This window comes from Ranitomeya variabilis, chromosome 4 (assembly GCF_051348905.1).
Source record: "Ranitomeya variabilis isolate aRanVar5 chromosome 4, aRanVar5.hap1, whole genome shotgun sequence".
Lineage (NCBI taxonomy): Eukaryota > Metazoa > Chordata > Amphibia > Anura > Dendrobatidae > Ranitomeya > Ranitomeya variabilis.
The window spans coordinates 124839169-124857745 of record NC_135235.1 but is presented as its reverse complement, the minus strand read 5'-3'; the positions used below and the strand labels follow the sequence as shown (position 1 = coordinate 124857745).

The 18577-nt window shown below is 46.2% G+C and overlaps 1 protein-coding gene across 1 annotated transcript in view; it reads right to left on the bottom strand.

Moving 5' to 3' along the window:
• Nucleotides 1-1292: 1292 nt before the first annotated feature.
• PITX3 (paired like homeodomain 3) overlaps nucleotides 1293-18577 on the bottom strand; it is a 235079-nt gene continuing 217794 nt past the window's right edge. Inside the window, exons 3-4 of the mRNA XM_077257167.1 lie at nucleotides 4046-4251; nucleotides 1293-2647 (exon numbers count right to left, since the gene is read on the bottom strand). Of these exons, the coding sequence (XP_077113282.1) occupies nucleotides 2084-2647; nucleotides 4046-4251 (770 nt within the window). The 3' untranslated portion in view covers nucleotides 1293-2083. The remainder of the gene's footprint in view (nucleotides 2648-4045; nucleotides 4252-18577) is intronic.

The window sequence follows — 18577 nt, the reverse complement described above, 5'->3', positions numbered from 1 at the left end:
AGGCAGGATTTCCGGCATGTGGCAGAGATTGACAGTGGCATTTAACTAGTTAACAGCCGCAAGTGGATCGCGATTCACACATGTTAGCTGCTCAAAACAGCTGACATGTGCTGGAAAATATGTGGGCTTAGCGCCGGAGCCCACATCAAAAGGAGGGAGTCCAACATTGGCATAGTATTACGCCCAATGTCGGAAAGGGGTTAAACTTGATATGGCTGTTGCACTTACTTTTCAAATCCATGTCAGAAAAGCTGTATTGTCCTCATGCGAAAATGAGCATTTTATGATTTGAGCTGAGGGTTGAAATAGCTTATCAGTCCAATAGTATTAACTCATTGCCCACCGGGACTGATTGACAGCGTCTACTGAGCAGCCTAAGCTTTCAGCAGTAGCTGGAAAGAGGACAAAGAAGAGTTGGGAATCAGGTGAGTTGGGCAGAGATTGAGTATAAACATTTAGAAAGGATTATTATACAGCCATTCTGACATGCATTTTCAAAGTAAATACACCTGTCTCTTCAGGTTTAAGAAAACTGTTTAATGATGTATGCAGTTTATTTTGTGAAACATGGTGACATCACACATTTGCATTACATTGATAGATTTTTCACATTTGTAACTGTTTCCATCTTGTAAAGTGATGGCATATAGATTGCATATGCTATAACTTAATGATTCATGGTGGTTTGACCTATATTGAGATTAAAGCGCTGCAATGCTACTATTACACGGTGTCCTCTTCACTGTTTCTATCTGCACAATGAAACCCAGTCCACCCATTGTGCAAGGAACTGCAGCATGACCCGCTTTAGGGAATGGGTTCGGATGCAGTTCCCTACACAACTGGGTGGCCATTGTGCAGCAAAAACTTGCTATAACAGAGGGATTTAAAGGGAAGCTCTAACCTGAACCTGTCAGGAATAAAGTTTATTTCCTCCCAGCAGCGGGGGTCTAAGTGCAGGCGCAGGGCAGGTTCAGAATGCTATCAACCTGCAGATTAATTCTACATCTGCAGATCAATAGCGTTTTTTATTATTATATATCATATATATCATTATTTATAGTCTCCCACTATGTTCCAGTCTTCTCCTTGCATCACATCCAGTAACTGTTTTAGGGAGTGGCAATATATGGATATCATATAACAATATTATTTGGCATATTTGGCATTGTATGGCAGTTTTAGTGTATAAACATTTTGGTAAAAAACAGTATATATGTCCAAAGGGAGATATAAGATGATAGCAAGTGAGTGTCAAGGGAAAGTCAATAAGAAGACATCTAGAAAGCAAATGATTCAACGTTTATTTTATTTTTTGCCTTTCAAAATGGAACCGAGAAAGAAGAAAGGAAAGAGGGGCACTGAAATCTGTTGAAAAAGAAATGACCATTGTTAAAAGTTATACCTTCAAAGTAATCCCAAGCAGGCTAGAAGCAAACAATATGGTCTGTAGCCTTGAATCCGCACCACCTGGGACAAGCATCGGCTTATGGTTAAACTCTATTTTATAGATTATTCCACTTACAAAACAAGAAAAAAAAAGTTTCAATTTATATTTTTATAATATATATATATATACATCCTTTTTTTCTGTAGATTACATGTGAGGCTGCCGGTTGGACAACTGTAATGATGATGCACATGTCTGCAGTATAGCTCACTGATTTTTGTATGATTGGGCCAACCTTATGATAAATAAGTAGTTGCTGATCATATTTGCATTCAAGTGACCTATACATATTATACGTCTCTGGGTTTAGTCAACTGTACAAAGACCGGGAGCCTAAATAAAAACCACAACAATTATACAGCTTGCCTTATAAAAGCAAGACTACTCATCATGACCATGGAATTCAGTTTTCTTTGGATTGGAAACACTGTCTTCCTGACGAAGTATGCGTAAAGAATGTCCTCTCGAACCAAAAAGAAAATACAGTCTGCAGTTTTATCTCTCACTTTAAAAATGGAAATGATATCTCAGAGAAGGTCTCATGCCTATTTATTTTTTTAAAAAGGGCATCTTCTGCAGGGCAATTGGGTCTTCTGTGTTATGGCTACCATCAAGTCTTTGGCATGTGGTCCTTCATACTGGCCGGTCCACAGCATACTGACAAGGGCTCAGGTTGGAAGCCGGAGTCTGTACGGCTGGGTATGTGAAGTTGGCATGTTGTTTAGCTTTCAGCCTTAAACTTGCCAAACTTGAATTGCAAGTGTCCCTGTACATGTAGGGACTGGCTGTAGAGGCATAGGGACAGGCACTGGCTGAAACTGCAGAATTGAGGCTGGGGCTATTAAGATTGTTAATGTTTCCCAAATTGTTAAGGCTAGAGCCTGGAACTCCAGTCACTGCTGAAGGAACCATAGATGAAGGCATGGTCATTGAAGCAATTGAGTTGGGTGGTGAGAACATTGGTTGGGATGACAGAGGACTTACATTCATAGAGTTAAAAAATGGAAAACTCTTGGCTGAGAGGGGGCTAGTTGCAAGACCTTTGGTAGCCCAGTTGTTATAAGAGTATCCAGAATACATGTCATCATAGGGCTGCATCAGTCCATTAAATTGGGCTCCAAAGCTATTTTTGCATAGTTCAGCCTGCTGATTCCTCTCCCGTTTCCTCCACTTGGCTCTTCGGTTTTTGAACCACACCTACAGGTACAAAAAATAGATCATATCCCATTAATGGCAGCATGGTGACAACATCTTTATTAGCTTTGTAGTGATTTTTATTCTAATACTTTATATTGAAGATTATTTTATTACGATATAGAAATGGAGATAAACTTTCTCACTTGAGTTTCTGTGACTGTACCAATAACTATGAAGGTACAGATGATTGACCTCGTGGAGACCAAAACATCCAACACCGCGGAGACACCATCACGTGTTTCTCAACGCATTGATCCAGAACACTGCCCCAATATGCAAATGCTTGTAGAGTAGCTGCGGAGACACCATCACGTGTTTCTCAATGCAAGCAGTGAATAGCCAGGCCTTTCCCCGGGAAGGAACAACCACGGGAAGGGCAGCATCCGATAAAGGAAAACATCCAATAAAGGAAAACCACCTATGCCAAGCATGGTATCCATCCACAGACAGCTGTTTCGGGGTTTTTGCCCCTCATCAGTGTGGAGTAGGAAACTGGCTATTAGGAGCAGTGCCTAGAAAAAAGGCTATAAAGGTACAGATGATTGACCTCGTGGAGACCAAAACATCCAACACCGCGGAGATACCATCACGTGTTTCTCAACGCAGTGATCCAGAACACTGCCTACTCTACAAGCATGTACCAATAACTATGGTGACGGTATCCTAGAGTGAATCCTCATGTTCAACTCAGTATCTGAAATACCATGTACGGCTATGAATATCCCATCATCCCATAATAATAATCTTTATTTTTATATAGCGCTAACATATTCCGCAGCGCTTTACAGTTTGCACACATTATCATCACTGTCCCCGTTGGGGGTCACAATCTAAATTCCCTATCAGTATGTGTTTGGAATGTGGGAGGAAACCGGAGAACCAGGAGGAAACCCACGCAAACACGGAGAGAACATACAAACTCTTTGCAGATGTTGTCCTTAGTGGGGCTGCGCTATCCACTGCACCACCGTGCTGCCCGATCATCATTGACCTATTGTTCTACTGTATCTCATCTGACCACAAGTCTTTGGTCAGAATGGCTACATGCACATCCAGAATATTAGCTGCACATTAAATCCTCACTGTACAATGTACTTGCATTGAATTTTCACAGGTCCCATACACATGATGTAAACATGATGTGAATTTTAAATCCACAATATACCCAATCTATTGCAATTTGTGTCTGAATTTGATGTCAAGGATTTCTGGCTACCGCATAGTCAAAAAAAAAACCTATGGTGGTAGTGGATTATCTTTTTCAATCTCCATTTTTCAAAATGAAGAGCTAGTTTAAATAAGTTTTGCTGACTTCATTGAGAAAAAAAGGTGAATAGTAAATATTTCCAATTTTAATACATAAACCTTTTGAGAATAGTGAATATTTTTCCTACATACCCTGACTCTGGCCTCAGTAAGGTTGGTCCACACTGCAATCTCCTCCCTGGTGCTCATGTCTGGATATCGATTCCGCTGAAAAGTGGCCTCCAGTTCTTGCAGCTGCTGGCTTGTAAAATGTGTCCTCTGTCTCCTCTGCTTCTTCTTTAACGAACCATCTTCAGGGTTGGAGTCATCTGTTTGGTTCTGTTGTGATTTTTCTGTATCTAGGGAATAAATTGTTATATTAAATGAGTAATTTGTTTCACGACTGTAATTCTATCATGAGTCCTATCTTGTGTTAACTTAAAGCGAATACATTATCAGAAAATGACATCTTATTTAAATAAGGTGTTTATGTTATTTTTTTAAATTCAATTTCCCATATCATTATCTCTATTAAAAAAAACAGAAATGTTGCAATTTTCAAAGAAGCCACTAGGCTTTATCTAAAATCATACTTCCTGTTCGATTCAAAAGACTTTCCAGCAGTCTCATTATCATTACAGACAGGATTACAATGAAAGGTAATACCCTTCTACAGTAGATAATACAGGATCAACCAATTACTAGAGGTGATGTTACAGTGTCCCTCTTTCTCCTCCTAACATAATAACCATTGCCAAGATTATAGCACACTCAGATACGACACCTATATAAACAAATAGGATCTGAGTCAGCCTATTGCTGCTTATGTCCATATGCTCAATGAAAACGACGATTCAAATATTAGGCTGGGTGGACAGTGTTGAATTACAAGATTTTCATTTTTTCTTTATTGACAGTAATATGCACAATAAAATATAGACTTTATCAGAAATAAAAAAAATAATATATTTAAGTTAAAAACTAGTGATGAGCGAGTGTACTCGTTGTTTGGGTTTTCCTGAGCACGCTCGGGTGGTCTCCGAGTATTTGTAACTGCTCGGAGATTTCGTTTTTGTTGACGCAGCTGCATGATTTGCGGCTGCTAGCCAGCCTGAGTACATGAGAATCCCCACATGTATTCAAACTGTCTATCAGCTGTAAATCATGCAGCTGAGACAACAAAAACTAAATCTCCGAGCAGTCACAAATACCCGGAGACCACCCGAGCATGCTCGGGAAAGCCCGAGCAACGAGTATACTTGCTCATCACTATTGAAAACCTGATTTACACAATAGGCCATTTTAACATGACACATTGCCTTTAAGCAGTGCATAGACAGAATCATAACTACTAAGGGGTGTATACATTTAGGGACATATCTTTTTTGTTAAAATAGATGCCTGATAATAAGCGAGGAGCAAGGCGTCTTGTTGCTGGGATCCACAATAATCAGCTGTATTTGGTGGCATCAACCTACAGTGCTGCCATGGGAAGAATAAAGCATTACACAATTCTCTTAAAATCAGTCTAAAATTAATTTATTGCACAGATGTGACAGGTCGTCTGAAGCAAACAATTATAGACATTCTCCACTCTGGTGCTGAACTCCGAACACAGGCTTCTCCCCGGAACTCCTTTTAGTGTTCAGATGCTGAGGGGAGAGAAAGAGAGAGACCATTTTACCCCACCAAAGTTTGGGTCTCCATTGACTTCTATGGGTTTCGGGTTCAAGTTCGGGTGCCCAAACCGAACCTTGAACTAAATTTTGCTAGACACCGACCACCCCGAATATCCACAGCTCCGCTCATCCCTACTCATGTCAACAGAGTATCACTTTCTCTTTTGGTCTGCTCTGTCGATGAGGCATCACTGTCAACGTCATGCTGATTGACAATCGTCTCCCCGCAGTTAGGGTACCGTCACACATTGAAATTTCCATCGCTACGACGTTACGATTCGTGACGTTCTAGCGATATCGTTACGATATCGCTGTGTCTGACACGCTACTGCGATCAGACACCCTGCTGAGAATCGTACGTCGTAGCAGATCGTTTGGAACTTTCTTTCGTCGCTTGATCACCCGCTGACATCGCTGGATCATTGTGTGTGACAGCGATCCAGCGATGTCTTCGCTTGTAACCAGGGTAAACATCGGGTAACTAAGCGCAGGGCCGCGCTTAGTAACCCGATATTTACCCTGGTTACAAGCGTAAACGTAAAACCCTGGTTACCTGGGGACTTCGGCATCGCTCCAGCGTCGTGATTGCAACGTGTGACCGCAGTCTACGACGCTGGAGCGATGATTATACGACGCTGCGACGTCACGAATCGTGCCGTCGCAGCGATGAAAATTTCAATGTGTGACGGTACCCTTAGGCAAAGCAAGGCTAACAATCAGCATGATGTCGGCACTGACGCACCATCAACAGAGCAGAGCAGAAGAGAAGATGCTGTTCTGTCGACATGACATCACTGGAAAAAGGAATATTGCTGGCAAGAGCGGTCTGTGAGTGACCACACTGAACCGAGACAGTTTGTCACAGGGTAGAACAGGCAGGTAGTTAGTAGTTGGCAGCGACCTGACGGTAAGTTTTTAGCACAATTAAAAAAACTAATAATAAAAAAAAATCCCCTAACATGTCATATGATAAAGTTTTTTTACCGAGACAACTATTTTAACATGTCATATAAGAAATGTATTAAACATCTGGCTCTTACTCATGAACATTTGCTCCATTTATATTTTACTTATCTATATATAATCGTCTAAGGGGCACTTCCGTCTGTTTGTCTGTCTGTCTTTCTGTCCGTCTGTTTGTCTGTCTGTCAGTGCCCCCTCCATACTCCCCTCCAGTCAGCACTCACACAGGGTTAATGGCTGCGTTACACTGCGTTATGCCGCGGTGTAACGCAGTCTGTTAACGCTGCTATTAACCCTGTGTGACCAACTTTTTACTATTGATGCTGCCTATGCAGCATCAATAGTAAAAAGATCTAATGTTAAAAATAATAATAAAAAAAAAAAATCATTATATACTCACCATCCGGCGCCTTTCGCGCTCCTCGTGACACTTTGGGCCATGCATTGCGGTCTCGCGAGATGATGATGTAGCGGTCTCGCGAGACCGCTATGTCATCATCTCGTAAAACCGCAATGCATTCTTGGGACCGGGGGCCGACGGAAGGTGAGTATATAACTATTTTTTATTTTAATTCTTTTTTTTAACAGGGATATGGTGCCCACATTGCTATATACTACATGGGCTGTGTTATATACTACGTGGGCTGTGTTATATACTGCATGGGCTGTGTTATATACCACGTCTCTGTGCTATATACTACGTGGGCTGTGCTACACACTACATCGCTGTGCTATATACTACATGGGCTGTGTTATATACTGCGTGAGCTGTGTTATATACTGCGTCTCTGTGCTATATACGTGGGCTGTGCAATATATTACGTGGCTGGGCAATATACTACGTGGCTGTGTTATATACTGCGTGAGCTGTGCTTTATACTACATGAGCTGTGCTATATCCTACGTGGCTGTGCTATATACTATGTGGTTTGTGTTATATACTACGTGGGCTGTGCTATATACTGCATGGGCTGTGTTATATGCTACGTGGGCTGTGCTATATACTACATGGGCTGTGTTATACACTGCATGGGCTGTGCTATATACTACATGGGCTGTGTTATACACTGTGTGGGCTGTGCTATACACTGCGTGGGCTGTGCTATATACTATGTGGGCTGTGCTATATACTACGTGGCTGTGCTATATACTATGTGGCTGTGCTATATGCTACGTGGCTGTGCTATATGCTATGTGGGCTGTGCTATATGCTATGTGGGCTGTGCTATATGCTATGTGGGCTGTGTTATATACTACGTGTCCTGTGCTATATACTACGTGTCCTGTGCTATATGCTACATGGCTGTGCTATATGCTACGTGGACTGTGTTATATGCTACGTGGGCTGTGCTATATGCTACTTGGCTGTAATATATTTCTCTGCTGTATCTGTGCATCATGAATCGTGGTATGTGTTAAAGAGGGGGGCCCACTGAGACTCTTTCGCCCGGGGCCCTCAAAAACCTGGAGCCGGCCCTGGCTTCACTGATTGATCATGCCCGGCAGCCGCGATCAATCAGAGACAGGCACAGTCCGGCCGCGAATTGGCGCGGAATTTGAACCACGCTTCGCTAATTGGTCGCGCCCGGCCAGCTGAATCCTGTGTATAAATTGAATTATTCTGAAAACTTCATAAATAAACTAAATACATATTCTAGAATACCCGATGCGTTAGAATCGGGTCACCATCTAGTTTGTCAATAAATGTTAATTATAACCAAAATTCAACTCAGGTCACTAGATATTATAATGATTTTGTCAGTATATCAAACATTCTACACCTACAAGCAGATTTTTATGTGAGTAGTGTAGGGATGCAATTCAGTCGGGCCTCTGCAGCTCGTTCATACTGGTTGGTAACACAGCTGGTTCAATGGACTGGGAAGAAGCAGTGCCCTGGTCCAGCACGCAGTGTGACTGCCTGTGCCCACCCTGCCCCTCATCATTGTGAGAGGCCGCACTGGGGAATTATAATGAGGTAGGAGCAGAGTTGCTGCGTCACTCTCAGTTCTAGACAGACAAGCAGTTCCTGCACAGTGAGGTCCGGAGTGTACTCTAAAGACTGGCTGGATGCTGGAGATTAAATATGTCTTCAATGTTCAGCTCAGCCTCTAACAGTATACTCCAGATTGCACTCGGGTCATTTTTCTTATGCTCCACCCTTGCATTGCCAATGTGTGCAGTCGTCAGTGCTGAACCAATTAGGAGGAGGAAGCCGAGTACCATGTTTCCACATGTGAAAACACTGTTTTTTTCCTGCTGTGTTTTTTTCTGCAGATTTCATACAAAATATGCAATAGCAATCCTATTACTGTGTTTTTGCAGTATTTTTAATGTGTTCCTTTTTTAGGGTTTTGGTGCAGATTTGTTGTAGTATTTTTTTTTATTTTTTAGCATAGAACTACTGGAATTCTGCACTCAAAGAGTTATCGCGTTTTTTAAATGCCTTTAATTTTAAATTAATGTTACTTTGATTTTATGGTTGAAAATACGGATCCCACCCCTAATATAGTGTCTGCTTGTATACCTATTAAAGATCAGGTGATTTGTACCAAGTATGGTATATTGCATGTACACTTTATTGCATTCTTTATTTTGAAATTCATCAGTGAGATTTCAGTATTTCAATGACTCTGCGCTTGATGACTTTCCCATGTACGCAGCATAGTTAAAGTAAGGCTGGGATCACATGACTGTAGATTCTCTCACCCGATAGAATAAGTCCGGTTATGCTAAAGTAAGGGCCGGAGCTGGAGCCGCCCCTCCCCCCAGCGGCGTAAGTGAAGGTCAACATGACCATGGGATGGAGGGAGGGGTTAGGGTTAATGGGGCAGGGATTTGAAGAAAGGCGGGAGGTTAAATAGTGGTGTGGGGGGTGGTGCTCAGCAGTTCCCGCTCTCCGGCCATTCTGTGTGCACTCACCATGTCCGCCGTGGATCGTGCCTTGGAGAGTCTGAGGGCTGCGGCTGCTTCGCACCCTCCCGGCTGGCTGGAACAGCAGGTGGCAGGAATCGTGGGGAGCGGCGGTCCGGCGGCAGTGACGGCGTCTCCTCTGCGGCGTTCGCGCCGGGCCAGGCCCCCAGAGCGTCTCTCTCCCGACGTAGCTCCCCGGGCTCCCCGTCGGCGTAGGAGCCCCTCCAGGGACCCTCCAGGCCGGGCGCAATCTAGTCGCGGTGCCAGCGCGCCCCGGCCTGGGAGGAATCCAACAGCCAGAAGGGGCCCATCATCGGCTGCTAGGCCTTCGCCTCGCTGCATAGTGGGGGCGGAGCCTGCGCGAGCCGGCCAGCGCGTGAGGCAGCGTGCAGCGGGGGGCCGCGGCGGTGATGTCCCTGCCGCGCGGCCTGCCTCAGCTTCAAACAGGAGCGGGCGGAGCGACGGCTATGGACCGGGTGGCCCGGTAGCCCACGGGCCGACCCTGTTTTCGGCAGCAGGACCTTCTTCCGTGACCGGAGGCCCGGATTTAATGGTGGTCTCGTCAGGGCTGGATGGGAGCCCAGGACCTACATCGGTGCAGCCATCTGGTGGTCGGCTGGCACCCGTCTCTTCATCGCCACCTGCTGGAGTGTCGCGAGGAGTGCAGCTGGATCCAAACCAAGGACACGCAGGATTATCCCCTTTAGATGGATCCTTTTCTTCAGGACAGAGTCATCAGGACCCAGGTATTCCGGCTGGAGGGATCACAGCTCCCTCGCAGCCTGGTGAGTGTGCGTCCGTGTCTTTACTATCTGCGCAATTGTTATCCTCTCCAGTTGTTCGGGGGCTGCAAGGGGATGGGGGATTTGCTTCGGGGGTTTTGGTCCCGAGTGTGGGGGATGCGGGTGGCGTACGTGCAGTTTTAAATGACGTTAGGGATTTACTGGTACGGTTGGAGGGGGGTATGAATGATCAGAGGCATTTGGCGGCTTGGATGGCTGCTCGAGGAGGGGTTATTGGTGCACGTGATATGGCGGTTGGCCCCGTGGCTCCGGTTTCGGTTTCGGTTCAGACAGATAAGGAGAAGGAATGTCGCATTCACTTGGATGATAGGGCTCACGGGGAAGTGTATGTTTGTTTTGAGGGCCCGTTGGGGGCGCACCTTAAAAAAGAGGTGAAGGAGAAAATCGTTAAGGATGAGTATGTGGAAATTTTTTCTTTGCTTCCTCTGGAAAAATTTAATCTGGAGAAGGGGAAGAAGGATGACAGCAAGAAGGAGGAGGAGGAAAAGCGCAGATGGCGACTTATTCCTCAGACTTTCGTTAACTGGTTACAAGCTTTCGCTATACTGGCTAGCGTGATTGGTGAGAGGGCGCCGGAGAATTGCTCGGGTCTGTTCTGCTATATGGACTCCATTGGGGAGGCTCATAGGGTTTATGGGGGGCAGGCCTGGTTGAGGTATGACGAGCAATTTCGGCAAAGGAAAGCGATTCGTCCAACGTTGCGTTGGGACCAAAAGGACATCGGGCTTTGGTTGCGCGTGATGGCGCAATATAGATTTGGTCATTCCTTTCAGGGGGGAGCCGGATCTTCCGGCCAAGGGGGTCAGTCCAGCAGTACGGGGGTGTCAGGCCAGTCTGGTCAGTCAGGGGGACATAAAGCGGGTTTGTGCTGGCAATTCAATGATGGGCAGTGTAAGTTCGGAGTTAACTGCAAGTTCAAGCACTTATGCTCCCATTGTAGTGGCTCCTCTCACGGGGCCTCAAAATGCTTTAAGAAAGCAAAATCGAAGTCAGGAGGGGGGAATTCCCATGGGGGTGACGCCGGTGAGTCTGGAAAGGATGGCCCCCTTTCTAAATAGATATCCGAAGAGAGAGGCGGCCGAGTTGTTAATTAAGGGTTTTCAGTTTGGTTTTGTTATTCCGGCCCCGTCTTTCGATGTGCCCCGGGTTATTAAGAACTTGCGGTCAGCTTTTGTACACAAGGAGATTGTATCGGAAAAGTTGAAGAAGGAAGTGGCTTTGGGCAGGATGTCCGGTCCATTTTTGGCTCCGCCGTTTGCAGATTTGGTGGTGTCACCTCTAGGTGTGGTGCCCAAGAAGGAAGTGGGCAAGTTTCGTTTGATTCACCACCTGTCTTATCCTCGTGGTTTCTCGGTGAATGACGGTATTGCCCCGGAGCTTTGCTCGGTGGTTTATGCGTCCTTTGATGAGGCCATTGGGTGGGTACGCAAGTTTGGTAAAGGGGCCTTGTTGGCTAAAACTGATATTGAGGCGGCATTTCGGTTGTTGCCGGTTCATCCAGAAAGTGTTAAACTTCTTGGTTGTTGTTGGGAAGGGGGTTTCTTCGTGGACCGTTGTTTGCCCATGGGATGTTCTTTATCGTGTGCTTTGTTCGAAACATTCAGTTCATTTTTAGAATGGGCAATTAAGGACGTATCGGATTGTGATTCCGTTATACACTACTTGGACGATTTTTTGTGTGTGGGCCCGGCTGGGTCTGATCGTTGCAATAGGCTGTTGAGGGCTGTCGAGTGGGTGGCCGAGCGGTTTGGGGTTCCCTTAGCCCCCGGTAAGACGGAAGGTCCGAGCACATGTTTGAGTTTTCTGGGCATTGTTATTGATACAATGGCTTGGGAGTTTCGGTTGCCTGCGGAGAAGATAGTAGGTTTGCGTGAGGATTTGGCTCGGGCGCGTCGTGTTAAGAAACTGTCGTTGCGGGATTTGCAATCACTGCTGGGAAAACTCAATTTTGCTTGCAGGGTGATGCCGATGGGGAGAGTTTTTTCCAGGAGGTTAGCGGGTGCCACGGCCGGGGTCCGTGCTCCGCACCATTTTGTTCGTTTATCGGTTGACTTGAAAGAAGATTTGGCGGTTTGGAGCTCCTTTTTGGAAACGTACAATGGTCGTTCTTTGATGATGGAAGAAGTAGTAGGTAATGAGTCGCTGGATTTGTTCACGGATGCGGCTGGCGGTAGTGGTTTTGGGGCGTACTTCAGAGGACAGTGGTGTGCTGCCCCTTGGCCCGCGGAATGGTTTTCAGAGGGATTAGTTCGGAATGTTGCGCTTCTGGAACTTTTCCCGATTTTGGTGGCAGTTCATTTGTGGAGACAGGAATTCCGTAACAGGCGCATTCGTTTCAACTGTGATAACATGGGGGTGGTTTGTGCAGTGAATGGTCTCACAGCATCTTCACCTCCGGTGGTGCGGGTTTTGCGACAATTGGTGCTTCGTTGTTTGGAATTGAATTCACAGGTTACGGCCACTCATGTGCCTGGGGTGTGTAACTCAATTGCTGATTCTCTTTCTCGTTTTCAGTTCGACCGTTTTCGGTTCTTGGCGCCGGAGGCAGAGATCAGCGGTTTGGAATGCCCGGCGGAGCTTTGGCTTGTGGTATCCGGGACGCAGAAGATTTGATAAGGTCATCGTTGGCTCCCAAGACATGGGAGGCTTATCAGGCGGCTTGGCTTTCATGGGAAAGGGAGTTGTCATCTTACCCGGATGTGGGGGATTTTGATTCGCAGGTGGGTGTCTTGTTGTCGTGGCTGAGTCGGGGTTTTGCTGAAGGTTGGTCGTGGTATAAGGTATCGCGTTTGTTGGCCGCTCTGGCTTTTGGTTGTAGGATACGGGGACAGCGGGATTTGTCCAAAGTATTTTTGGTAAAACAGGCAGTGAAAGGTTTCCGCAGACATTATGGTCGCTTGGATTCCCGGCGTCCTGTGTCTTTTGTTATGTTGGAAGGGTTGGGTGACGTGTTGGGGGATTGTTGTGAATCGGTTTTTGAACATTGTTTGTTTAGACTGGCTTTCTCGTTTGCCTTTTTTGGCGCGTTGAGAATTGGGGAGTTGGTGTCCCCCAATAAGAGAGTGGCGGCAGGAATTTTGGCGCGCGATGTATTTTTGTCCGATGGGCGTGTGGAGTTCTGGTTACGTCGCTCTAAGACGGATCAAATTGGTCAGGGTAAGAGGATTGTGCTAGGTTTGGTTGCGGGGTCCAGAATGTGCCCCGTCAGCTGTTTGAAGTGTTTTTGGGGGTGGTTCCCTTCTAGGGACGGTTCGTTGCTGTGCCACAGGGATGGGTCGTCGTTGTCGCGTTATCAGTTTCTTATGGTTTTCAAGAAGTCGGTTAGAGCTTTAGGTTTGGACGATTCTTGTTTCGCTCCTCATTCGTTTCGTATTGGGGCGGCAACTGCTGCTGCTGTGGGAGGTTTGGATTCCGAGGTTATCAAGCGGATTGGTAGATGGTCGTCCAATAGGTACCGCAGTTACGTTAGATATTGAGTGGAAGGTTGTTGGGTGCTTGTGGGCATCAGTTGCTTTGTGTTTGGTTTACTTTAGCAGTTTTTTAACTATTTATGTTTGTATCTTTTAGGTTCTTTGCCATTGCTTGTGTGGATTTTCGGCCATTCCTATGTCCATTGGGGAGCCTTGAGAGCGGACGTGCGGTCGGATGGTAGACAGCTGGGCTTCGATCGGTCGGTGGCGGTGGTCCGTTGGATTGGCTTCAGGGGCATGGCCTGGAACAGGGTCCTGAAGGAGTTTCACAAGGTGGTCATTTTGGATAAGCAACCAGATATTCTGGTGTTGCATGTGGGGGGTAATGATCTGGGGGTGAGACCTTTCAGAGAGTTAATCAGGGATATTAAACAAGATTTGCTGCGGTTGTGGCTTTTATACCCTGGTTTGGCAGTGGTTTGGTCTGAGATAGTGCCGCGGAAGCGATGGCGGAATATGCGGTCTTTGGAAAAACTTAATAAAGCGAGAATCAAAGTTAACAGAGCGGTGTCTGCTTTTGTTGTCCGGAATGGGGGAGTTGCCGTGAGGCATTTTGAGTTGGAAAAAGGTGATGGGGCCTTTTGGCTGGCTGATGGGGTACATTTAAATGCGGTGGGAATTGATTTCTGGGCACTTGGGTTGCAGGAGGGTGTGGAGAAGGCCATAGCTTTTCGTTTTGGTGGGGTCTCGGGCCTTTGAGGTATTCAAAGTCCCTCGTTGTGGTGGCTGGGGGGGAGTCCTTGGAGTTGGTGGAAATTGGGTTGGGGGAGCCATTGGCTGATGGCTCCTCTGTATTTAGTGTTCAATTGGTTTTTGGATCTGGTGACTGGGGTGGGGGTTCCGGCAGGGGGAGTCGGTTCCCCTGGTTTCTAGCGTGAACAGCGAACCTTATGGGTTTTCGGTGCTCCTGAGCCAGTATGGAAACGGCTGGGAGTAAGTTGGCTTTGATTATGGTCACGCTTTGCTGTGTGGTTCACCAGATTCTTTGGGAGCTCCAAGGACTCCTTCACAGTTTCTCATTGTTGGTGGGTTTTATGCATTACTATGTTTGTTTATGCTAAATAAATAAAAGGCTGCTGTGGCCATTACTATTCCAAATAATTTGTTGTATGCGTTTTATTTGTGGATTAATGGGGTTTGCACTCGGAGCTAGGTGCAGCGACGGGTAGGTGTGGGTTTGGGTCCCCCTTACCCCAATCGCTCGACATTACCAGGGTCAAGTAAGGGCCGGAGCTGGAGCCGCCCCTCCCCCCAGCGGCGTAAGTGAAGGTCAACATGACCATGGGATGGAGGGAGGGGTTAGGGTTAATGGGGCAGGGATTTGAAGAAAGGCGGGAGGTTAAATAGTGGTGTGGGGGGTGGTGCTCAGCAGTTCCCGCTCTCCGGCCATTCTGTGTCCCGCCCGCCCGCCCTATTTTGTTTGTTATGTTGGGGTGTTAATTTTGTGCGGGGGAATTTTTTCTTGTGTTTTTAAGGGTCATGGTGGCTGTGGTGGCTGGGGGGGAGTCCTTGGAGTTGGTGGAAATTGGGTTGGGGGAGCCATTGGCTGATGGCTCCTCTGTATTTAGTGTTCAATTGGTTTTTGGATCTGGTGACTGGGGTGGGGGTTCCGGCAGGGGGAGTCGGTTCCCCTGGTTTCTAGCGTGAACAGCGAACCTTATGGGTTTTCGGTGCTCCTGAGCCAGTATGGAAACGGCTGGGAGTAAGTTGGCTTTGATTATGGTCACGCTTTGCTGTGTGGTTCACCAGATTCTTTGGGAGCTCCAAGGACTCCTTCACAGTTTCTCATTGTTGGTGGGTTTTATGCATTACTATGTTTGTTTATGCTAAATAAATAAAAGGCTGCTGTGGCCATTACTATTCCAAATAATTTGTTGTATGCGTTTTATTTGGGGATTAATGGGGTTTGCACTCGGAGCTAGGTGCAGCGACGGGTAGGTGTGGGTTTGGGTCCCCCTTACCCCAATCGCTCGACATTACCAGGGTCATGAAACAGTGTGAAAATTCTCTCGGATGAGGAGAAGATGGAGAACAAAATTTGTCCATCTTTTCGTTTGTGTGAATCCACAGAAATCAGACTGTCATCTGAGTGGAGTCCGATGTTTCCACACACCCAAAGATGTGAGTGGCATCCAATGTCAGAATGAAATCACAGCATGCTGCTATTTTTTTCACTGACAGATTCTGTCAGTGAAAAAAATTGGTCATCATCAGCACTGCTGCATTGAATATCATTGGTCTGAGTGCTATATGAGTAAAACCCCGCAGCAAGCGGGATGAGGATGGTCTGATATGACCCTTTTTGCTAAACTTTCCACGATATAGTACTTTCATGGCTTGCCTCTCTGGACCAGAGATATTATACTGTTTGCTCTTTGGCAGCTTGCCCCCAGGGACATGATTAACGGTGCAGTCATAAGGATGATGGGGAGGAAGTTCTTTGCATCCCTGCTCTGAAAACACATCCCCGAAGTCAGACAGGTATTTAGGCAGAGGCTGGGTATCCACCCTTGCAAGCTGGGTGCCCAAGCAGTGTCCATGATAACACTCACTCCACTTTACCACCTCTTGAGTCTGCTAATCTACCACAGGGTTGTGTATAGTGAGCCAAGGAAGTCCAAGAACCACAGGAGAGGGCAGACTCTCTAGCACCTAACAGTCAATATCTACTGAGTGCATGGCCCTTACATGTAGATGTAACCCGTGGACAACTTGAATAAAATACCACTGTCTCAAGAGTGCAGAGTAGATGGTGATTATGGGTATAGGTCTGGACAGTGTTTGTGGCTTTGAGGCACTGGACCTGAACGATCAAGTTAAACCACTGCCCCACTGTCCAGAAATGAAGAAACAACCAACATATTTTTGCCCAGATGGATTTCAGCAGGCAGAAGGAGGCCAGGGAGGCGATATATACTCCTGGGTTGCTAATCTCCCCCCAACCCGGGCTCCTTAGTCTTCCGGCAGCTGTTTACTATAAGAGAGGGAAGGACATGTGTCCAGTCCACCAAATGGCCCTTTCTACCACAGTAAAAACATAATCCCCCTTTGTGCCGAACAACAGACTGATTTCCAGAACAAGTTGCCACACACAACTGCATAGGTGGCTCAGATGATTCAGACCAGATATCCCTTGGCTCCATACCTCCCAAACATTGGGGTGTCTCTTTATGTCTCTTGTGAAGACAGTGATCCACCTGGATAGCCAGAGACATGGCCTCCTCAAGGGAAACTGGAGTCTCATACATGGCTAAGGCATCCTATATCCTTACTGATACTGATCACAGAACAGGCTACAGAATGCGGGGTCATTCCACTTAGTGTCTGGGCACCACCTCCGAAACTCAGAGCAATACTCCACCGCCAGCCAGTCTCCCTGCTGAAGCTGACAGAGTGTAGACTCAGCCAGGGAGATGTGGTCGGGGTCATCGTATATATGACCCAGTGCCAGAAAAAAATGCTCCACCATCTGGAGCGACTGGGAGTCAGATGGGAGAGAGAATGCCCATGCTTGCGGGTCACCCTGAAGGAGAGAGATTATTATCCACACCCATTGCTCCTCGGTTCCTAAGGAACAAGGACGTAACCTGAAGTACAGCTTACAGGACTCCCCGAAAATAACAAACTTGTCATGCCCCCCCCCCCAGAGAATCTTGTCAAGCTAAGCGATCTTGGGCTCCACTAAGGGTTGCCTTGGAGTCACAGTCCCCAAATCTGAGGTGTTAGGGTGATGTAAAATGACAGTGCATAGAACTGCCTCCTCCAGGCTGAGCTGCTGCAGTTGCCCTATCAGAGCAGTAATAGATACATAATGGATTAAAAACGGTTTTGGTCAGAGCTAAAGTCACGACTCTGTTGTCGGGTGTCCCAGGACCAGGGGCTCCTTTCCCTGTTCCTAACGTTAGGGGTGCCTTAGCTTGTCCTGATCCCTGGAGGGTGAAGTCGCCGTGGCCACGTATCTTGCCTTGGCTCCTGAATCTGCCCTCATTCTGTACCCTTCCCCCACCCAGGGAAGAGGGGAGTAGTTGTGTACTGTATTACTTCAACCAGACTAACAAGGTAATACGAACAGTGATAGGGAAAGGAAAATACCAATCATACAAATATACACACATAAACAACAGAGGTCAACACCAGGGAGTGGAGGATGAGGTTAAACCTAAGTAGGAGAAGAAAGGGAATTATCACACAATCAAAACCTGGCAACAGTCACAGATAAATCCACCAAACGCTTTCTCCAATAACTACCACCAACAACCTCCAGTCATAGCAAAAGCAATCTCTCACAATGAGTGCTAGCCAGGGCCCAGATTATATAGGAGATGGGAGTGGCTAATAGTGCACAGCTGAGAGCCTTAACACAGGAAATCTTTCAGGAGCTCTCAACTGAGCAGATTAACCCCTGCACTGCTAAAATAAATTTGCACCATTTAATATGAAGGTGAAGTGCTTCTAATCTGTGCAGGAGTAGGAGAAATCAGATGCCGCAGTCTTCTGGCTCCTCTCTGTCACAGTAAATCAATGACATTATGTCTTTTAGACACTTTTTCAGACTTACAGGATAAGGGGCAGTGAGCCAAAATTTGTCAAAAATTGCCACCTATGTACTTTGCAAGACAGTCTAAAGATGTAGAGATTTAGCAAACAGCATGAGCCACTTTGATAAATTTTGTAAAAGAAACTTTTAGTAATTTTGCCCCAATGTTACTTACCTACGTTATGTTGGTTGTATACATATTGTATACCTTTAAATGATCATATAGTGTGTTCAAAATTAAAGGGGTTGTCTTGTCCTCTTACCTGCGTAAAGTTGCAAACTTCTTGTAAAAACAAGCAACTTTGCAACCTACCGTACCT